The following is a 16,839-nucleotide window of genomic DNA, read 5'->3' on the forward strand; positions in this document are numbered from 1 at the left end:
TCCAATCACTTCTCACTACATTTACTGCTTTCCTGGTTAAAGCCTCCATCAACTCTAGCCAGGATTACTATAACAGACTCTTAATCAGGCCCCGTTTTTGCCCTTGACCTCCTTTCATCTATTTTAAACATAACATGCAAAATGAACCTTGAAAACATGAGGCAAGTGATTTCACTTCTTCCCTCAAAATGCCCTTCATTCAGAGTAAAAGCTAAAGTTCATTCAGTAGTCCACTAGGCCTTATAAACAAGGATTCCTATTATCTCTTTAATTATCTACTTCTCTTCCGCTTACTCATTTCATTCCAGACATACTAGCCTCTTTTATCTTTCTCAAACATGTTCCATATACTTCCATCTTATTCACTCTGCATTGACTGTTCCCACTTCCTGAAATTATTTGCTCTTTTCTCCTAATATTTAGTGGTTTTCTTCAAATATTCCTGTCTAAATATGGCCTTCTTTCACCACATTATTTTAAAAAGACCCTGGTTCATACTCTTCTCTGCTTTATTTTTCTCCATAGCATTTATCACCATTTAACCTACTATATCTTGCATTTATTTCATGTCTGCTCCCCTCCCCAACTAGAATGTAAGCTCTATCAGGCAGATCCCCAGTACTAAGAAAAGTACGTAACACATAGCAGATGCTCAATAAACATGGGTGATTTATTAAGCAAATATTACCCTACATTACTATTTAATAAATTTTAATGAGAAATCTTTCTGGTGACTTACAAAATTAATAATGTCAAAAAGTGTTAATTTTCATCAGATCTTCAATAAGTGGTTTATTGAATCTGAATTGCCTACTAGATTGCAAGTTCTTTGAGTCCTTGAATGGACTAGAAAGTTTAGAAAAATCTTTAACTTAGTTCAACATGTCCATTACCTGTAACTTGTACTTACCAGCAGCACATATAGGAAGAGAATCTGGGTTAAAATCCCGACTACTTTGAAATAAATTTCGTGATACTCTTTTTCTGCTAAAACATAAATCATCATTGGCTGGCATTCCTTGAGAGGGCTTTAATTTTGGAGATGGGATGAAATCATATGCTAAAAACTATAAGAACAGAATAATAAATTAGCAAATTTTAAGCCTAGCTGATAATAAATATGATAAAATAACATCCAATTAAGAAATTATAAGAAAACAATTTTATCAAATATACAATGATACAAATAAACATCTGCATTTAGTATGGTACATTAACAGTATTTTTCATTCTATGATAGAAATGCTAATTTTCTTTTGCCTTTCTTACTACCTTCACCTCAACCCTTTTTTGTATCTTATCATTCTACAGTACACATCTGGCAACTAAGAAGGAGAGAATACAAATGACAAAAAGGATGAAATGACAACTGGCATGAAGAAAAGAACATTGGACTCAGCAGCATAACCTCTCAAACTATGCTATCTTTAAGCATCAGATAATAAATGCCAAATGAAGTCTACTAAACAAGCAAGCATTCCACTCTACTATTCTTACTGAGGCAAATTTAGTATCCATATTCTGTAACTCAAATGTAAAAGATGTGGTAACCTGTGTTACAGTTCCCTTAGGAGATTTTCTTTTTCTTTCTTTTTTTTTTTGAGACAGAGTCTCGCTTTGTTGCCTGGGCTAGAGTGAGTGCCGTGGCATCAGCCTAGCTCACAGCAACCTCAAACTCCTGGGCTTAAGCGATCCTCCTGCCTCAGCCTCCCGGGTAGCTGGGACGACAGGCATGCACCACCATGCCCGGCTAATTTTTTCTATATATATTTTAGTTGGCCAGATAATTTCTTTCTACTTTTTAGTAGAGATGGGGTCTTGCTCTTGCTAAAGCTGGTCTCGAGCTCCTGACCTTGAGCAATCCACCCGCCTCGGCCTCCCAGAGTGCTAGGATTACAGGCGTGAGCCACCGCACCCGGCCAGGAGATTTTCTTAAGATAGATCTCTTAGTTAAAACCAAGTATATAATACTTCATATATCTATAGTACTTTTATGGTTTCCAAGTCCTTTCTCATAAACCCCACATGATCGTAAAGAGACAAAAGTGCCAGGATGTAATATTGAAGTTATACATAATCAGTTAAAGAACTAAATGGAAGCATGTTCAAGTTTCCAGAATTCTTCACTAATGATGACCTCAATTGTTCTGGATCGCTTCACATTCAATATGGCTATAAAACATTTAAAAAATTGATTTGACAAGAAATTATATATATTTATTTGGAACTTAACAGATACAATCAAATCTACACATGTGGTTAACTATAAGCCTTGTCAGTATGCTTCTTTAGCAACTTTGCCAAGTATCAAAATAGTACAATAAAATTAAAGATATATCTATTTCAAAATTTCTTAGCCATTTGACTATTACAAGGTAAGACTGTAAGCTACCTAATATACCTCAGGGAACTCATTATTCCTCATCAAGTTTTGTGAAAAACCTATTAACTCCTTCAAAAATTAATGCAGAAAAGACAAATGAGGAATAAAAAATGCCCAGAAGAAAAAGGACTGCTTTCTCAAAATCCAATATTGTAATTCCTATGATTGATTATATAGTCAATATTAAAAGGATACAATAAAATAAAAATGAAACCAATTACAGTCAATTTCTGATTAGATACATTAAAAGAAGACATTAACACAGCTAAAATAGTAAATAATCTACAAATAATTCTTCAGTGTGGAATACATTTTACATTAGATTTACTTTGTAATTAATTTCTGCTTAGCCAGCAGAACATTAGTATATGTGCCAAATACATAAAACAACTAGTAGGGGTGGGAGTGGTGATGGGAGTAATGGGAGCAGGGGTGTGCGTGTATGTACGTGTATGAGTCTGTGTGAACATGGCATTTTTGGAAATCTAGAATTCAGGCAGAGATTCAGTTTTGCTATAGAAAATTGTGCAAATATTTGAAAGGAGACCATACGACACACCAATTATTATTAACACGAGAGGCTCTTTTTGATCTCTCTTAAAAGTAGTTTAGTGATTTTCATCAGAGTAAGTTTTGATGGGACAAAACAATGAAAAAAGGGAAAATAGTTTAGAGTAAAAGAGAAAAGTATAGATAAATTTTGAAAGAGTTGTGAGCTAAATTGACAAAATGTGAAGCACTCTATTTAGAACAGCACTTTATGACACTTAGAAATTGAGTGTTCAGTTTTTGAAGTTAATACCTAAAAATTTATTTAATTCCTCAGTTATAAGCATTATAAAAAGCAAGTCTCACACTTAATTTTAACAATGGTTTGAAATTTACATAGTCTTATATACTCTTTCAGTCTTGCTATTTCTTATTTCATATTAACTTTTTCATTTGATTCTTGTGTGTATATATATTTTTTTAATCTACCCATCTGCCCACTGAGTGATTCTTATATATTTTTCATTAAAAGATTATACAAATTTATAGTCATTCAATCCTTTGATCTAATGCATCTTATTTTAGCTTTTGGCAGAGGGTGTTAAAATATCTCAAAAATAGTTTTAATTCTATTTCAGTAGAGTTAGTAGCAAATGACTAATTCTCTCAGAAATCACCTACACTCTTGCCTTTACTGAACTCATACTAATCTTTATCTTGACTTCCAGTTTTTGGACCTTTTACCTTTTACCAGTTCCTTCTGGTTTCACCTGGACTCCAACCTTGCCCTGTAATGGTGGCCATTAAAAGTGTTTATTCCCATTACCTACAGTCACCTTCTGTAAACAACATCCTGTGTTTCTTTCAAATCATTTCCTATGTACACTTTAAGAGTTATAATACTGTATGTAAATTTTATATACTGATTTTACACTTTTTAAAAGTATTTCCTGGCCAGGTGTGGTGGCTCACACCTGTAATCCTAGCGCTTTGGGAGGCCAAGGTGGGAGGATCGCTTCAGGTCGGGAGTGAGACCAGCCTGAGCAAGAGCGAGACCCCGACTGTACAAAAAATAGAAAAATTAGCCAGGCATGGTGGTGCGTGCCTATGGTTCCAACTACTGGGGAGGCTGAGGCAGAAGGATTGCTTGAGCCCAGGAGTTTGAGAATGTAATGAGCCAGTGCACTCTAGCCTGGGCAACAGAGTGAGACCCTGTCTCCAGGAAAAAAAAAAAAAAGGTATTTCTTATGTTGCTAAAACCCCTTATAAGTGCTATAAACTTTTTTTTAAATTTTTTACAGACGAGATCTCACTATGTTGCCCAGGCTGACCTTAAGCAATTCTCCTACCTGAGCCTCCTCAGTAGCTTGGACTACAGGTGCAGGCCACTGTGCCCCGCTATAAACTTTAATTACAAAATAGTAACTGCTTATTGTAAAAAATGCAAACAATATAGAAATAAATAAGTTATAAAGTCAAATTCTTCTTTGGCTCCCTTCTCACTGGAATACTATTGAAAAACACTTTTAACACGTCTATTTATACATACAAACATTCTTCGACAAGCTTTTTTCTTTTCTTTTTTCTAAAAACAAGAGGAAAAAAATAAGTTTTTGAAAAACAAAAATAGATCACAATATTCTGGCACCTAGTAAATATGAAAATATCTTTCTGTGTTAACATATACATATCTGCTTATTCTTTAAAACACACACACACACACGCAACATTTTTTTTTTTCTTTTTTCTTTTTTTTTTTTTTTTAGAGACAGAGTCTCACTCTGCCACCCAGGGTGAAGTGCAATGGTATGATCATAGCTCACTGCAGCCTTGAACTCCTGGGCTCAAGCAATCTTCCTACCTTAGCCTCCTCAGTAGCTGAGAATACAAGAACACACCAGCACCTAATTTTTAAATTTTTTGTACAGACGGGAATCTTGCTATGTTGCCCAAGATGGTCTTGAGCTTCTGATCTCAAGCAATCCTCTCTCCTCAGCCTCCCAAAGTGCTGAAATTACAGATATGAACCACCACGCCTGGCCCAGCTTATTCTTTTTAATGGTGGCCCAGTATTCCACATTAGAGTTGGACTTATAGTTTCCTATTGATGGACATTCTGTTTGCCACAACTTTTCACTATTGCAAACAATCTTGCAGTGAACAATGTTATGCATATATCCTTGTGTATTACCCAAGTATTTCTGTAGAACAAAAATCCTAGAAATGAAATTGCTGGGTCTAAAGATATAAACTATTTTCAATGACTGCATAATATTACACTGACTAGATGTGCCATTGTTCTATGATGTAACACTTGGGTTGCTTCCAATTTTTTTTTCATATTGATAAGGAAGAAATTCCAATGAGGGAAATGGTACATACATGGCTTAAGGTAGCAGTGCTGATAGAAGGAGACAGGCAAACCTTAGAAATTGACTCATATATGTTACATAGCTAAAATCTTTTATAAAAAAACTAAAATGATTTTTATATCTTTAGTCTTTATACAAAGGCAGAATAACCAGCCCATAAAACGTGCAAACAAAATTTACTATGTTCAGTCTGCAATATTTTTTCTCTCTTTTATCAATCCTAATTTCTCCTTGATTCAGTCTATTACAAAACCCTTTTTTTAACTTGACAACAAACTGCATGCAAAATAACAAAACACTGTATGAAATAACCAACCAAGTGTCTCTGATTCCTTGTTTAACATTTATTTCTAGCAGTTTCACTAATATATTAAATAATATATTGTCCCTCTGTGTCATGAGAGTTAAATGTGTGGCCTGAAAGAATATCCTTTCTGAGACATGGACCTTTAAGTTCCCAATAACCTTCCCTTATACTGAGCAATATGGCTCTTGTACACTAAATTAAGATTCTTGGCAAAGCCTGGCGTTGGTTCTGAGTACATGGACAATCGTGTCCACATAGATGGCAGCAGTGGTGAAACTGGGTTTTGATTTTATGGTCTGACTGTTAAGTGATTTCTGCTACATAACAATATCCTGGTCAGGTAGCAGCTGACAGGGAATCTGGAATCTGGCTTCCTTATTGGTCTTTTTGTTTATTTTTATTTTTTGAATGGGCTCCTTTATTCTCCTTCTCCATCTAAAAGGTAAGGCTTTTTCATGTTTACTTATTACAGACCCAAAACTGGTCAATACCTACAAAAATGGAATTCCTGTACCAAAGATGAAAGAAAACAAAATTCATATCATTCAATGGTCAGCTTTCTTTGATATCTCTAAATAATTCAGTAACTGTAAATTAACATTACTTCAAAACTCTAAAGCAAAAGAGTGTTGAAGAAACTTAAGTATAAATTAGGCAAATTCAATTAGAAAAATGGTTTAAAAAGCCAAATAAAACAATATTTAATAGTTTTCCAAACCTTAAGCAAGTTTAGCCTTTTAAAAACAAAGAAAATTCAATGTCATTATTATATGGACATTGAAAAAAAAAGTATCTCACCAAATTTCTGGGAATCACAACTCTCAATCTATTAGTTATTAATATTTATTGCTGTGTAATGAATTATCCCAAAACAGTAAGTTAAAACAACAAACATTTATTATGTCTTTTTCTGTGGATAAGGCAGATATATCTGGAAGCAGTCTTAGCCAGATGATTCTGGCTAAGTGGCTTAGCTGGATGGTTCAGGTCTCTCTGAGGTTGCAATCAACATTTGGGTAGGTTGCTGTTAACTGCAGGCTTGACTGAGACTGGAGGATCACTGAAGTTCACTCAGGTGGCTACTGTCAGGAGGCCTCTATTTCTTGCCATTTGGGACCCCCCCAGGGGTTGCTAAAGACATGACAGCTGGCTTCCTTCAGAGCAAGTTATCTGAGCAAGAACCACCAAGATGGAAGCTGCAGTGCCTTTTTATGACATAGTCTCTGAAGTCACACACTGTTATTTCTACTTTGTTAGAAGTGATCCATTAAATACTGACACACTCAAAGAGAGGGGAATCAGACTCCAACTCTTCAAAGGAAGAATCTCAAAGAATTTGTGGAAATACATTTAAAACTACCATATTCAATGATGTTTCTGCAAGGAACATAATGAATCTATGTTTTTGCTTCTTTCTGTTTTCTTTTTCATTTTAGATCACAGCAGTTCATTCCACTAAAAGCAGCACCTCAGGGATCACCACAATCATACAAATAAGAATACACTTTCACCCTTTTGCCCGAAATGAATCAGTTATGTTTTTCTTGCAATTCAAATGTAATTTTTACAACTATCTTCATCAAAAAAGGTAGAGTTTAGATTTCATTTCATTCTAGTAAAGCTCTCATGAAACATTTTACCCATCATTTTAGTTACATTATATACAAAGTAATTTCACTGTATTTTTCCAGATTAAATATAAACAAACAATAAAATTAAATTGAAGTGAAAGATTTTCATAATATAGTAAAATTCACCTTTTATTTCTAGCTGGGGAAATGGAAGAGCAGCACTTATCAAATTTTAAAAAGCCCAAGCCAATATGTTTTTGTTTCTTTAGCTGATCAACATTCTTAATAGACTGGTACCTGCTTCTACCTTAAATTCTACTGCTTTATCATAATTAGATCCTCTAAGTTATAAAGGGGTAAAAATTTTCCATTTCATTAACAAAATACTTTTTGAATAAATTGATATAACTTATCTATCTGTGGGCAATACTAATAAATCAGGATAAAAATCAACTGGAACAAGCTCCTGTTTCAACTGGCTTATAAATAACATATTAATATAGTAAGGGCTTATATCATACTGAACTAAATAAAACTCAAAAGGTTTTTAAGATTTCTTTTTACTTAAGATTTAAACGTATTTTCTCTTTAAGGAAAAAAAAATGTTCTTGCCAAAACCTGTTATTCAGGAGAAAACAAAAGTTAATTGTGAGTTTAAATAATATCCTTGGTCACTTGCTTAAAGAACAAGTAAAAAAATAGTTCTAATTAAAAGCTTTAATATCTGGTATATAACTGTATAGAAAAAGTTCAAATAACAACCTAATTAAGATGTCTCTTTGGACAAATTAAACTCACTTTGTCTTTGTCCAGATCTTACCAGCATGTAAAAACAATATTATGTATGATATAGTTGCTTGTGCAAATCTTCAACTTATCTTCTCAGGAAAAACCTAACTAACTGAAATTTCTTCTACTGGTTTCATGGGTTGTATACATTAACATCACTGCTTTTCAAAATACAAAATTGTAAAATTATGTGTTCAATTAAGTTTTATAATAGATAATACCTTTATAAAAAGAGATCAATTCTTATAAAGCCACATATCTTGGCCGGGCGCGGTGGCTCACGCCTGTAATCCTAGCTCTGGGAGGCCGAGGCGAGTGGATCGCTCGAGGTCAGGAGTTCGAGACCAGCCTGAGCAAGAGTGAGACCTCGTCTCTACTAAAAATAGAAAGAAATTATCTGGCCAACTAAGAATATATATACAAAAAAATTAGCCGGGCATGGTGGCTCATGCCTGCAGTCCCAGCTACTCGGGAGGCTGAGGCAGTAGGATCGCTTAAGCCCAGGAGTTTGAGGTTGCTGTGAGCTAGGCTGATGCCACGGCACTCACTCTAGCCCGGGTAACAAAGTGAGACTCTGTCTCAAAAAAAAATAAAAAATAAAAAAAAATAAAGCCACATATCTTATAATGCTTAATATATAAGCTTATATTGCAATTTTCAGACCCTTAGTTAACTTTAAGATTTTAGACTAATATAAAATTGAATTAATGAAAACTCTTTAGATCCTGAATAATTTCTAATTAAGATAAAAATGAAAATCACTGATCCCTAAATATGTTTTTCTGATTTATCCTTGTGTCTTATATTTGCACATTAGAGAATAACCAACAAATGAACAGGTTAAAGAATATATAAATGCCTTTGGATGATATGTTAATACCACGTATCCAAATATACAATCTTATTTTTGCCATTTAAATAATTATAAAAAGGATATGAATGTATATTCACATGAACAAAATGAAAAGTTTGTTTGGGATTACATGACTTTTCTTTTCTTTTTGAGACAGAGTCTCACTCTGTTGCCCAGGCTAGAGTGCCGTGGCGTCAGCATAGTTCACAGCAACCTCAAACTCCTGGACTCAAGCAATCCTCCTGCCTCAGCCTCCAAAGTAGCTGGGACTACAGGCATGCGCCACCATGCCCAGATAATTTTTTCTATATAGTTTTAGTTGTCTAGCTAATTTCTTTCTATTTTTTTTAGTAGAAATAGGCAGGGGGGGGGTCTCGCTCTTGCTCAGGTTGGTCTTGAACTCCTGAGCTCAAATGATCCACCTGCCTTGGCCTCCCAGACTGCTGGCATTACAGGCGTGAGCCACTGTGCCCTGCCTGGATTACATGACTTTTGGTTTTCTCAGCGTTTGAGAGGAAACAAAAGTTGGTTTCTTTGGGTAATATTGAATGTAATATATACAGCTGACACTGTCCTTCGTACAAAAGTTACAGGGAAATAGAAATATGTATGTTAAGATAATGGATATGTTTTGTCCATTGACTAAAGGAACTGTTACAGCCTTAAGATGGCAGAATCAATATAACATATACCTTGTCTTATTTTAAATGCTTTTAAGGTTAATTATTTTAAAAAATTTTAAACTTTACTATTTAAATCCATGTTTGTATACATCTAAAGATATATTAACAAACACAGACATGATAAAGAAGAAAACAGTTCAGAAAAACATGGATATACTTTTAATATTATATATATTACAGTGTTTTCCAAGGCCAGGCATGGTGGCTCATGCCTGTAATCCTAGCAGTTTGGGAGGCTGAGGCCAGGAGGATTGTTTGAGGCCAGGAGTTCGAGACCAGCCTGAGCAAGAGGAGACCTTGTCTCTACAAAAAAATACAAAAATTAGCCTGGCATGGGCCTGTAGTCTCAGCTACTCGGGAGGCTGAAACAGGAGAATAGCTTGAGCCCAGGAGTTTGAGGTTGCAGTGAGCTGTGATGATGCCACTGCACTCTAGCCCAAGTGACAGAGAGAGAACCTGTCTAAAAAAAAAAAAAAAGGTATTTTCCATGTCTTTACCTGTTTTAAATAATTTTTAAGAAGTTTATCTCTTCTAAAAAAGACCTTGATATTCTCACTTTCTTACTTTGTTGCAAATATTGTCATTCTCAAAAAAGACTGTAACATTTGTCCACAGACACTTAGGTCTCATAATCATATGCTAATAGAATAACCAATTTTCTCTTACAACTAACTGTCTTTCTTAAATTCAACTTCTACATGAAAAATAAAATAGCCATTAATACTTAGTGCTCTGCTCATTTTAATTAGCTTACCCACTATTCATCTAAGCTGACTAAAACAAATGCCTCAAGACTTACATACAATAACTTCTAAATTTTCTGCTATAAAAAATTCTGTTACCAACAGTTCATTCTACTTAGCTCTGACATAAGCAACATCTGCACTTAAAGTAGATATGCTTTTCGATTGTTCATTATTTTTATAAGCATTAAAAATAAAAGTTTATTTAATTCTTCAGGTACCCCAATAAAATTTTAAAAAGAAAACTAATGACTACTTATGGGAAACAATCCAACATCTATACTGATAATAGATATGTTTGCCAGGTAGTTCATGATTTTGACGTGCTTTAAAATAAAAATATTTCTTATTCAGATACTCTGAGCATATTTTTAAAATTCTATTCATTTTATTTATTTACTGAGACAGAGTCTGACTCTGTCTCCCTGGGTAGAGTGTACTGATGTCACTGTAGCTCACTGCAACCTCAAACTCCTGGGCTCAGCAATCTTCCTGCCTCAGCCTGCCCAATAGCTGGAACTACAGGCGCTTGCCAAAGCCTGGCTAATTTTTTCTATTTTTTGTAGAGATGGGGTCTCACTCTTGCTCAGGCTGGTCTCAGACTCCTGGCCTCAAGCTATCCTCACGCCTTGGCCTCCCAGGGTGCTAGGATTACAGGTGTGAGCCACCATGCCTGGCCAATATTTTTAAAAGAAAATTAAAGGTTACTTATTGGAAATAATCCAACATCCAAGGAAAATCTCAGGTTTTAGAATTAAATCCTTACCAAACACATTAGCACAATTTCATAATTTTAGTTTTTCTGATTCCGTATCAAATTTGTTATATTACTTACTCTAGATCTTTCCCACATTTTTTATTTCAAATTTTTTAAAATTTCAAAATATTAAGGGGGTACAAATGCTTTCGCACATTCTTTAAATCGCTGATGCTCTGTTTTCCATTCTTAATTGTTTCTTAATTGAATAGAATCTGGAAATCTTGATCTCAAAATGTGGTTCACAGATCATCAGCAGCACAGAGGAGCTTATTAGACATGTAATCTCAGGTCCCAGTCCAAACAAACTGAATCAGAATTTGTACTTTAACAAGATCCTGAGGCAATTCATATGCACATTAAGTGTGATAAACATGGCACTAGAGCTACTTCTTCCTTTCTTTTGACTTAAAAAAAGAACAAACCCTTTCTTGTTACCTCAAAATTTTTTTATATTTTATGTCCTCTTCCTTTTGCTTTTCCTTTAGTTTCAGAGGAAAAAGCTTTTCTTCTATTTCAAAGCTAACCTCTCTATATGCATGGGTTTTTTGGTTTTTTTTGTTTTTAGACAGAATCCCACTCTGTTGCCCCAGCTACAGTGCGTGGCATCATCATAGCTCACTGCAACCTCAAACTCCTGGGCTCAAGTGATCCTCCTGCCTCAGCCTCCCAGGTAGCTGGGACTACAGGTGTGCATCACTACGCCCAGTTAAAGTTTTCTATTTTTAGTAGAGATGGGGTCTTGCTCTTGCTAAGGCTGGGCTTGAACTCTTGAGCTCAAGCAATCCTTCCAGAGTGCTAGGATTACAGGTGTGAGCCACCATACTCAGATGCAAACTTTTAAATTGTACTAAAACATTCTACTAAACCTGCTCTTTTTCCACGACTTTCCAATAAGCAAATCTTTTACCTTGAAAAAACGACAGATCTAGAAACTACATACACGTGAAACAAGTATATTGGTTACTTTTCAGTCGAGGTTACTGACTACTATGACTCTTAACACATTATAGAGAAATCTGTTAAGAAAACTAAAGCTAACATGGTAGCCAGCTAGTGATGCCTGATCACTTGCCTCTACTACCCCAAGAAAACACTTTTAAAAACACAGAAAGCGATACAAAGAATATCACAGGAATCTGACTATTATTCTGACTATTATTCTATAATATGTCAGAGCACAAAAAGGATCAACTACATGGTAGAAACAAAAATAATTAAAAAGCCTAAATATTCACAAGAGATCAGTTAACATACCATGACATATGATCCAATACTAAATAGCCATTAAAGATCCTACTATATATTATTTGATATAAAAGAAAAAAATGTTCATGATAAAGTAAGTGAAAAAGGAGATACCTTCATTCATGGAAAAAAGAATCTACACCTGTATACATAAATTGAAATGATACTGAATAGGCAATAAAATATTGACTGTAGACCTCTCCAGAAGAGAGACTGAGGAAAATTAAAAATTTTTTCCTTTGTGCTCTTTTATAGTTTCCAAATTTTCTATAATGTGCATATATTATGTAACTTTTTTATAATCAGAAGAATTAAGAGGACATATTTGCTCTCTACACATCAGATAAAGGGCTGATAACAAGAATGTATCTAGAATTGGCCGGGCACAGTGGCTCACGCCTGTAATCCTAGTACTCTGGCAGGCCAAGGCGGGTGGATCATTTGAGCTCAGGAGTTCGAGACCAGCCTGAGCAAGAGCAAGACCCCGTCTCTACTAAAAATAGAAAGAAATTATCTGGACAGCTAAAAATATATATAGAAAAAATTAGCCGGGCATGGTGGTGCATGCCTGTAGTCCCAGCTACTTGGGAGGTTGAGGCAGGAGGATTGCTTGAGTCCAGGAGTCTGAGGTTGCTGTGAGCTAGGCTGACGCCACGGCACTCACTCTAGCCCGGGCAACAGAGTAAGACTCTGTCTCAAAAAAAAAAAAAAGAATCTATCTAGAATTTTAAAAAATCAAGAAGAAAAAAATCAAACAACCCCATCAATAAATGGGCAAAGGAAATGAACAGAAACTTTTCAAAAGAAGATAGAATAATGGTCAGCAAACATATAAAAAAATGCTCAACATCTATAATCATTAGAGAAATGCAAATCAAAGCCACAATGAGATATCATCTAACCCCAGTGAGATTGGCCTCTATCAAAAAATCCCAAAACAACAAATGCTGGCGAAGATGCGGAGAGATGGGAACACTCTTACACTGCTGGTGGGAGTGCAGATTGGTGCAACCTCTGTGGAAAAGAATTGGGAGATACCTCAAAGAGCTGGGAGTGGACATAACTGTTTGATTCAGCAATAGCACTGTTGGGCATCTACCCAAAAGAGCAAAAGACATTCTATAATAAAGACATCTGCACCCGAATGTTTATGGCAGCACAATTCACTATTGCAAGGATGTGGAAACAACCCAAGTGCCCGTCAATTCATGAGTGGATTACTAAAATTTGGTATATGTATACAATGGAATATTACTCAATTATAAGAAATGACAGTGATCTAGCACCTCTTGTATTTTCCTGGATTGAGCTTGAGCCCATTATCCACAGTGACTTATCACAAGATCAGAGGAACAGTCTACACGTATACTTGCCGTCAAATTGGTACTAACTGATCAATTCTACGGTGCTCACATGGTAGTAATATTCTCCAGGGATTAGGGGGTTGGGGGTGACAAACTCACAACTAAGGGTCACAGACATGATGAGCATTGTAGAGGGGAAGGGCATGCCTCTAAACCTCGCTTGGGTGAGGCAAAGACATAAAATGTAACCAGAAGATATTTGCACTTCAGTGTTTATTGCAGCATTATCCACAATGGCTAAAATATGGAATCAGCTTAAGCGTTTATCAAGGGACGAGTGGATAAAAAAGATGTGGTGTACGTACACAATGGAATACTATTTTGTCATGAAAAAGAAGGAAATTCTGTCATTTGCAGAAACATGGATAGATCTGGAAAACATTATTTTAAGTGAAATAAACCAGGCACAGAAAGACAAATATTTCATTTTCACATTCATATATGGGACCTAAAAAAAACTGATCTCAAGGAAGTAGCGAATAGAATGGCGGCTACTAGAGATTGGTAAGGGTGGTGGGAAGGGGTAATGAAGAGCTGTTGGTGAAGGGGTAATTCTGTTAAATAGAGGGAAGAAGTTCTGATGTTCAGTGGTACAATGGGGCAACTATAGTTAACAATACTTCATTATATTTCAGAATAGCTAGAAGTTTTCAAATGCTCCCAACGTAAAGCAATGATGAATGTTTCAGGTGAATCATGTCCCAGTTACCCTGATTTGATCATTGTATGTTGTGTGCCTGTATCAAGATGTAACATGTACTTCATGAATATGTACAATTATTATGTGTCAAGAAAAAAAGTGAAAAAAAAGATAAAACTAAGAGAAAAGTACCTTAAAAATTATTTTATAAGTAGTAGGATATAATACATAAGAATAAATGATGCTTTTTCAGTTTTCATTCTCCTCAAGCTCTGTCTGCATTTAACAGTTCTGATCACTTCTTCTTCCACTTAGCTTCTAAACCTTGTTCTTTCTTGGTTCTCTTCCAACCCTTAGACATATTTTCTCTTTGCCTTATTTGATTGTATCTACTACTCCTATTCCCTAAATGGGCTGTATACCAAGATTTGGTCCTAAGCTCTCTGCTCTTGCTCTATATCCATTGGAGAACCCACCCATTCTCACAGTGTCAGTAATTACATCTCAGTATACTTTCAGAATCTACATTTGCAATTCTTTTCACATCCCAGTAGTCTCCAAATTCAACTAGAATAGTCCATCTTCCTTCACAAAAAATTCACATCTCCCCCTATTTAACTTCGTCCTTTTAAGGCTTCCTAAGTCTAGTCATAAGTCTATGATGTATTTAGTTATATATTAGAAAAGAAAGATCAATCTTAAATCAAACATCTAAGCTTGCACCTTAGGAAACTAGAAAAAGAAGAGCAAATTAAATCCAAAGTAAGCAGGAGAAAAAAAATAATAAAAATTAGCACAGAAATGAATGAAACTGAACACAGGAAATCTGAGAAAATCAACAAAACCAAAAGTTGGTTCTTTGAAAAGATCAATAAAATTGATAAATTTCTGGTCAACTCAACCAAGAAAAAGAGAAGACACATTACTAACATTAGAGATGAAAGACAGAACATTGCATGGACATTAAAAGAATAAAGAAATATTATTAATAATTCTGGCCAGGCGCGGTGGCTCACGCCTGTAATCCTAGCACTCTGGGAGGCTGAGGTGGGCGGATCATTTGAGCTCAGGAGTTCGAGACCAGCCTGAGCAAGAGTGAGACCCCATCTCTACTAAACATAGAAAGAAATTATACGGACAGCTAAAAATATATATAGAAAAATTAGCCGGGCATGGCGGTGCATGCCTGTAGTCCCAGCTACTCGGGAGGCTGAGGCAGGAGGATTGCCTGAGCCCAGGAGTCTGAGGTTGCTGTGAGAAAGGCTGACGCCACGGCACTGTAGCCTAGGCAACAGAGTAAGACTCTGTCTCAAGAAAAAAAAAAAAAAAAAACAATTCTATGTTCACAAATTGGGTAACCTAGATGAAATGGACCGATTCCTTGAAAGACACAATCTACCAAAACTCACACAGGAAGATACAGATAATCTGACTAGGCCTATATCGCTAAAGAAACTGAATAAATAATTAATAACCTCCAAAAACAGAAAGCACAAGACTCAGATGGGTTTACTGGTGAATTCTACTAATCATTTAAGAAATTATACCAATTTTCTACAATCTCTTTCAGATGACTGAAGTAGAGGAAATACTTCCTGACTCATTCTATCAGGCCAGCATTACTCTAATACCAAAACCAACAAAGACATTATAAGAAAACTACAGACCAATATCTCCCATGAACAAAGATACAAACATCTTGAACAAAATATTAGCAAACTGAATCCAACAATGTATAAAAGGACCACTACACCATCACCAAGTGGGATTTATCCCAGGTATGCCAACCTGGTTCAACATTTGAAAGTCAACTAATGTAATCCATCACATTATCAGGCTAAAGAAAAAAAAAAATCACGATTGTATTAACAGATGCAGAAAAAGCATCTGACAAAGTCTGACACCATACATGAAAACTCTTAGCAAACTAGGAATAGAGGAGAATTTTCTCAACTTGATAAGAACATCTATCATAAAACCTATAGTTTACATTTATATTTAATTGTGAGAAACTTGAAACTTTCCCACTAAGATAAGGAACAAGACAAGGATGCCCCCCCCCTCACTACTGCTTCTCAACATCATACTGTCAGTCCAAACTAATGCAATAAGGAAAGGAAAAAATAAAATTGTCTTTGTTCACAGATGATATGATTGTCTATGAGGAAGTCCAAAAGAATTGACAAAACAAAGCTCCTGGAACTAATAACTGATTATAACAAACTTGCACGACACACAGTTAATGTACAAATGTCAACTGTGCATGGTGGCTCATGCCGCAATCCCAGCACTTTGGAAAGCTGAGGTGGGAGGATCACTTGAAGCCAGTTCAAGACCAGCCTGGCAACAGCAAGACCGTCTCTACCAAAAAAAAAAAAAAAGTCAACTGCTTTCCTATAAGACAGCCATGAACAAGTGGAATTTGAAATAAAAAACACACTCCCATTTACATTAATATACACAAGAATGGGATTACAAAGGTATAAGTTTAAGAAAATATGTACAAGATCTATACAAGGAAAAGTACGGAACTCTGATGAAATATATCAAACAGCTAAATAAATGAACATAATTTATGTTCTTGGATAGGAAGTGTTAATACTGTCAATATGTCAGTTCTTCCCAACTTGATGTATAATA

At 35.4% G+C, this 16,839-nt stretch overlaps 1 protein-coding gene across 8 annotated transcripts in view; it reads right to left on the reverse strand.

Annotated features, from left to right (window-relative positions):
* TOGARAM1 (TOG array regulator of axonemal microtubules 1) overlaps window positions 1-16,839 on the reverse strand; it is an 84,313-nt gene that overhangs the window by 60,299 nt on the left and 7,175 nt on the right. For all 8 annotated transcript variants that reach the window (XM_045567962.1, XM_045567946.1, XM_045567955.1 and 5 more), the window contains exon 2: window positions 911-1,067. In XM_045567962.1, coding sequence (XP_045423918.1) covers window positions 911-1,067 — 157 coding nt within the window. The remainder of the gene's footprint in view (window positions 1-910; window positions 1,068-16,839) is intronic.

Source organism: Lemur catta, chromosome 1 (genome assembly GCF_020740605.2).
Source record: "Lemur catta isolate mLemCat1 chromosome 1, mLemCat1.pri, whole genome shotgun sequence".
Classification (NCBI taxonomy): domain Eukaryota; kingdom Metazoa; phylum Chordata; class Mammalia; order Primates; family Lemuridae; genus Lemur; species Lemur catta.